General features: G+C 30.0%; 1 protein-coding gene across 1 annotated transcript; it reads right to left on the reverse strand.

Moving 5' to 3' along the window:
- Positions 1 to 3159: 3159 nt before the first annotated feature.
- Positions 3160 to 5779, reverse strand: LOC134835282 (sensory neuron membrane protein 1-like). Its single transcript, XM_063850154.1, has 6 exons — positions 5484 to 5779; positions 4663 to 5068; positions 4301 to 4600; positions 3668 to 3865; positions 3433 to 3611; positions 3160 to 3382 (listed from the first exon to the last, which is right to left on the reverse strand). Exons 1-6 carry the CDS (start codon positions 5777 to 5779, stop codon positions 3160 to 3162), a joined length of 1602 nt encoding a protein of 533 aa, XP_063706224.1.
- Positions 5780 to 6879: the final 1100 nt, after the last annotated feature.

The raw sequence follows: 6879 nt of genomic DNA on the forward strand, positions 1-6879 counted from the left end.
ACCACTAATCGCCCGGCATTACATGTGATAGACACTTGTTATAAATTTCAACCTACAAATAATAATAATGATCAAAAAAATTAACGTTTAAAAAAAATCGCTCAAAAACATTAATAATGATATGTAAGTAGATCAAAAATGTCTTTAAAACGTTCGAAATAATAACAGCTACATGGCGAACGTGTACGAATGTGCTTAATGACACAGCAGTATGTGAATTTTTTGGCGCGATTTGACGCGACGCATTCTAATTCATTTTTCATTAATAATATTATTTTATTGAAAAGTTGTCTAAAATCAGTGCGTGTGTCATTTGTTTTTTTTTTTGCTTGAATCGTTGATAGTTGAATTCAACAAAGTCGCTCGTTGTATGAATTAGATTGTTATATTTTAGTTAAGTTCAATTTAGTTTTGTTCAAACAAGTTCGAAATATGTTCAAGTAAGTACCAGATAATAGCTGTGGTGTCTTATTTTTGTTTGTTTGTCGCGAATATCAATTGGCCGTATAAGTGAAATGGAATGAGCAAAGGTTTTGCAACACATGGCGAATTTTATTAATTTTCAGTGTAATTGGTGTTTTGTACTTGCTTGCAGCTCTATTTATGAATCATTGTTAGTTTGGCACACGAGTTGCGGAGTAAGAGTAGGTAAGGCACACATTTAGCCTAGATTCTGATAATATACGACTACAATTTAATTTTAAAATTTCGTAACGCATGTAATTTACTGATATCATTCCCCTTCGAAAAAAAATCAATTATTTTTCTGCGAAATTTCAATAAACAATCAAAAGATTTCAATAAAAGTATTTTTTTCGGTGTCCTGGTTCATGGACAAATTTCATGTACCAAAAAAATCACAAGAGAAATACGCAGCGAGGTCATTGCCAAAAAAGTTAATAACAAAAACTTATCATGTCACGCCAATCAATAAATGTATGCAAAAATTATAAATTAACTAGTTCAACTGCGGTTCAATCACTCAAAAAAAAATCAATATTTGTGACTTTGCTAACAGAAAAAACTTAATTTTCGCTGCCGGCCGTTAATGGCTGCTGCTGATAAAAGCAATTGGGGTCAGGGGCTCATGTGTCGTGTGTGTTTTGCCTTCTGAAATGAAAAGGGGTGATTTTGACACATTGAGGGGCTAAATCTAAATATCCTTTTTCTCATGGACGGATCTATTATTGTCATGTGTGTCAGGAATGTCAGTTGACCTCAGGCATAGAAGTTAAATAAGAGGAAAAGTGAAAGGAAAGAGCTGCTCATAATCATACCACCCAAGAGAACAGACGTGTACTAAAAGCGCAAAGGGATAATTAACGTGGTTTAATGGATCAAGTTGGTGTTGAAGTCTACATTTGCAAAAACCCTGAATTCAAAAACTCTAAAAATCATATCTAAATTCATTTGTCAAATTTGACATCACACTTTGCAAATAATTCTCTTGAAGCTTGGTCGTCTCATGTTTAGTTTCATGTTAATTGAATAGATAATCACTAATCAGCAATTTTTTTCGATGTTTTTTTTTACGAACGTCATTTGTTGAGGACGTTGCTCACAGCAGTAGGATGTTACCCCAATACTTTTTGAACTCGGATGTTGAAAGTGGGACAACTGTAAAGTTTAAATTTTGATATAGATTAGTTTAATGTTTGCCATTTCATGAAACGATTCCATTCTCATTTTTTCCACAGTTTCTCCGAGTTTTTTTTAAGGACAACTAGTGTTCAACACAAAAAGAAAAGCCATTTCCCGTTTCCGGATAAAACTCCAACAACGTTTCAAAATATCCTTTGCTTGATAAAATTCTTTTTGAATTCCGAAATAAATTCGTCTTCTTGTAATGACTGTAAAAATAAAGTAAAATAAATCAAAGCAAAAATTTTAAATAAATGTACTTACTGTAATAACAAAATAGTTGTTAACTTTGCAAATAATGAAAAATTCTTCGATAAAATTGTCAAAATTAAAATATTTTGTCACGAAAAAAGTTATGTTGTTCATTGTGATTTTTTTTTGCGAACTTGACAGGAAAAGCAACGCACTTTGTCTCCAATTTTTTTTTTAATTGGATAATTTCCTCAAAACTTTTTTTATTCTTTGTAAAGTCAATAACTCTTTTGTAATTACAGTAAGTACATTTATTTAAAAATTTTTGCTTTGATTTATTTAACTTACCCCGCGAAATTCATAAAATAGAAAATTTTCTATCACATTTGATTGACGCAGGAGTGAGACTCATCATTTTCGAAAATCCACACATTTTCCACAGTTTTTCTTCTTTGAGAAAAAAAAATTGGTTTTTAAAATTTTTTAACTATCTTAGAATAATAAAAATAAAAAATGTGTAAAATAAGTGTAAAGCGCTAATAAAACCCCTTTTCAGTCCGTAGGGTTTAAGAAAGAGAAGGAGAAAAAAATTGATTCAATTTTGATTCATTTGCCGTGTGTGGTGTTAATACAATATTCAAATTATGTAACAATTTTGCTCGAATTATGAGTACTAAGTATTGTATGACCAAAAGGAATGTGATTTGTTTTGATTTACAGTTTTGCTCTCACTATGCTAAGCCATATGAATATTTTTTTCTTTTTGAAATAAATGACGAAAAAAAACCGCAACATGATAATCTATTGAGACAAGGTAACGTCACTTATAACTTTTTTTTATTATTTGAAATAATCCGCGTGTAATGTTTTTTTTTCTCTTTTTTGCGATGTAGCTACAAGTAAATTTAATTATGATAGAGGTTGATGTGAGTTTTGATAGATGAATGTAAATAAACGTTTTGTTTTTGCGCGCAACCAAATTGGGAAACACCTTTTCATGTTATGCTTGCTATTCATCAATCACTTAATGAGCCGTTAAAATGTCTGGTCTAGACTGGTTATGGAGTTTCCTTTCCATTTTTTTTTTGTTTTTTTAAATGTTATAGTTACCTATGTAAAAAATATTGTAATTAAAATAGGACTAACATTAAAGGTTCACACCGTCATGTCATCAAATGTGTATTTCGGACCAAATATGTTTCGATAGTAATTTTTTTGATATGAAAAATGTGACAAAGTGATGAGTTTATCACTTTAAAATGCAGCAAAAGCAACTTTGTCGCAAAAGCACTTTTTAAGCAAATCTGTGGTTTTAGTTGTTTTAAATTATGGCATGTAGTTGATTCTATTGTAATTATTCATTTCTGAGACATCGTTCTCATCTTCGTCAGCTTTTTCCGTTTCTACCGACTTTACTTGTTGTATGGTACTAATGCCCAAAGGTTGACTGTGATTTCTCGTTAAGAAATGTTTGGCACCTGCCAGACCACATCCCAGTAATCCAATGACAAATAGATTATATCCACTAAAGATTCCCAAAAACTTTGCTCTAAAATTAAAATTCTTTAGAAGAAACACAAAAAAAAACATGAAACTTACATTTGACTGAAAACCATGAGTGCCAAATCAGGTTTCAACGGAGTGAAGGTCTCTTCATACCAAAACGCAGGAATCCAAACATCGTAGGGTAGATTTGCCATGATTGGGTATTTCAGAATTCGCTTAAGACGAAAATTCACTTGAAAACGCTCCAAAGAGAGAACTGGAACACCTGTCAACTGATATTATAACTGAGATTTATAGTTTTTTTTAAATTGTGGAAAAATATATTTACCAAATCAAAGAAAATTCCAGTTCGATGAATATTTTCTTGGGGTTCCATTCCATCAATGGTCTCAAAAATACTCGGTTCGGCCAAATAAAAGTGCGGAAAACTTCCAAGAACAAAAATGTCGAGGCAGGAATGCATGTCTATCGTACCTTTGGGAATTTTGCATCCGGTATATGGGTTACAATTGCAATTTGGACTCATCTGAAAAATAAAAAATGTGATAAATAAATTTTATAAAGACTAAAAGTTTAATTAAAGTTGTTTTTTCCAAAAAAAAAATTTTTTTGCAAAATAAAAAAAAATGTTTTGAATTATTTTTTAATGAAAAACATAAAATAGGTATATACAAAAATACAAAATGAAATTAAAAATAATAAAAAATAAGAATTAAATTTGGAAAATATACCTATTTCAAATGAAAACCAACATCAACTTTAAAAAAATGTTTAAAAAATTATTTTTGAAATTTTTAAAAATACAAATTCTTGTTCATTTTTTTTCAGAAAATCAAAAATTTTTAAAACTTTTTTTGAAAAAAAAGTTAAATTTTAATGAGATTGGATTTTTGACTTTATAATAATGGGACAAACAAAAAAAATAAGTTTGGAGTGGCTTGAACAATTAAAATATCCTTACCAATGGATCCGACAAATAAAGTGACTTGAAAGCAGTGTGAGCCCCTTTCAAAAACTGCGAATGCGAGTAAACCATGGGAAATGAAATGCATGCGTCATGCGAATACACCCAAATCGTTTCGCGTTTCCGTTGAAATGGCGGAAAAAAGGTTTTATCGGTGCCGTTAATTACATTACACTTGCTATCGTGTTTATAAATATTTTGCATTGGTTCGTCATTAACTCTAATTATTCTTCCGATATCGTTCGTGTCGCGATTGCCACGTAGCAGCGTATAACGTGCTTGAACAGAATTGTTTAGCTAAAAAAAAATTTTTGAATTTTTAATTGAAATTCGATCGAAAAAATAACCTTCAACTAAACCTTATCGAACCACTTGTATCGCAGACGAGTTTTGTCACCGTCGATCATTTTGAGGGTTTTTGTATCGCGGAATTCCGCACAAACAGCCTTTCCTGCAAACTCGTGCTGGTCACAATTGAGAAAAATTCCGTTGTGAATAAATTCGTCTGCTGTCATGGACAGAAAGATAGATTTTGGGTTGTCAAATACCAAGTCCATGCCTCGCATTACAGTGTCTAACAAATGCGGACGTTCCTCGAAAATTTTGACCATGCCACTAACAAGGACTAAATTTAACATATTTAGTTGCTCTTCGCCAGTTAGAGGATAGCTGAGTTCTTTGCTGAAGCGATATACGTTAATGAGGTCGAAGGAGTAACTGTCTTCCGTGTCGTTGTCGAAAGTTTCAACTTTTTGTTTCGTTTGTCTAAAAAATAATGAAATTAAATTTTATTTTTAGGATTTTAAAAATAAAAATTCAAGAATAATATCCAAATAGTAAAAATACGAAAATAATAATAACAAAAAAAAATAATAAAATAAGTAGGAATTTTAGTAAAAAATTGATAAAAAATGTAACATAATTAAATTTTAAATTCATTTAATATTTTTTAATAAATTTCTTTTATAAAAACTATCAAATAAATTTGTTAAAAGAAAAATAATTTTAAAAATATTAATATTTAATATTTTAAAACTATTAAATTTTTTTATTAAACTTTTAAATTATAAAAATTTCAATTTGGGAAAATTTCCGTTAAAAGGATTTTTTAGTCATAAATTAGCATATTCATATGTTTTTCCTTTTATTTTTAGATTTTATTTAAAATTTTTCTACTTACTCAAATACATAGGGACCAACTTCTTGTAATTTGGGCTTCGCACGATTATACATAATGTCATCGGGATTCGTAACATTCCACAAAAAGATTTTGTATCTGAACACAACAGGTTTCTCGTGCTTACTACGAATAAATCGTCCGGGCTTGAGGATCGTCAAGAACTTTACAATTGTATTTACGAGAGTCGGTACAAAGATGAGTGACATAAAAAGTCCCGAGACTGCCAAGACGAGAGATATTTTAAGGACCTTTTTGTGATCCAACTTTTCAAGTTTTTCCTTAAAGGGAATTTTCATTTTTATGACTGACCGGAACAAAAATTAAATGAAGAATGATGAGGAAGAAGCAACAATGTACAAGAAAAATATTTGCGTGATTAGAATTTTTTTAAATTATTAATTGGAGGAAAAATACTTTCCCTGAAAAATTTAAAATTCTGACAATGAATTAAAGGTCAATTTTTTTTCGTCACGTTTTTCATGCAAAATTTAATGCAGACTTAAGAAAACATTTCTTCAAGGTTTTTAGAACAAAGGTTCTTTTCTTTGGCAAATTTTGTTAAATTTTATGTACAGAGTGTTTCGTAAATTTTTCATACTTCATATAAATCATGCTCTTTTAAATTTAAAATTTGAATTTCTTAAAAGCATTTTTTAAATTTTCCATACATATTTGTTTTTTATCCTTTTTTTTATTCAAAAACACAAGAGCTAAATTTTAATTGAAAACTTCATCATTCAACGAAAAACAAAAAAAAAAGAAATTTAACTCAAAATAAAAAATATATAAAGTAATAACGATGACTTTATTACTTTTCTTGCCAGAAAAGTTTGAAATCAAAAGAATTACTGAATGAGTTGATCTTAAATTTTCAGCTTAAAAGTAAAATGATTTTTTAAAACCTTTGTGAAAAAACGTATTCCCATGCTCATGTAATTGCAATTCTCTCAAAGATAAGAAAGAAAAAAATAACTTACATATCCTCCAGCCTCATTAGTCAGATTAGGAAATGTTCCTAGTATGTATTATTATGCTGTTAACGATATTTGTCAAAAACCATTCTTCAAAAAATGCGTTTCAACAAAACAGCGTTGACGATTTCATTTATCGCTTGAACGGGATGAACGGTGTAATTACCTAGAGTTTTCTATATTATGAAGGGTCCCATATGATAGGTTGTCAAATTTAAATAAACAAATGGTGCAATTGGAATTGTTGTTGCATGTGCACTGTGCAGTCGCCGGAAATTTGCTAAAGAAGTCGACGAGAAACTAACACGAGAGTTCAACGCGACACTTGGCCGAAAGGTCGTCGAAATTGGATTATTAACAATGCGCGATTGCACTCGACTTGAATAAACGGAGCCATTATGACAACTAAATATAATTGTTTTTAC

The sequence above is a fragment of the Culicoides brevitarsis genome, chromosome 3, assembly GCF_036172545.1.
Source record: "Culicoides brevitarsis isolate CSIRO-B50_1 chromosome 3, AGI_CSIRO_Cbre_v1, whole genome shotgun sequence".
NCBI classification, from domain to species: Eukaryota; Metazoa; Arthropoda; class Insecta; order Diptera; family Ceratopogonidae; genus Culicoides; species Culicoides brevitarsis.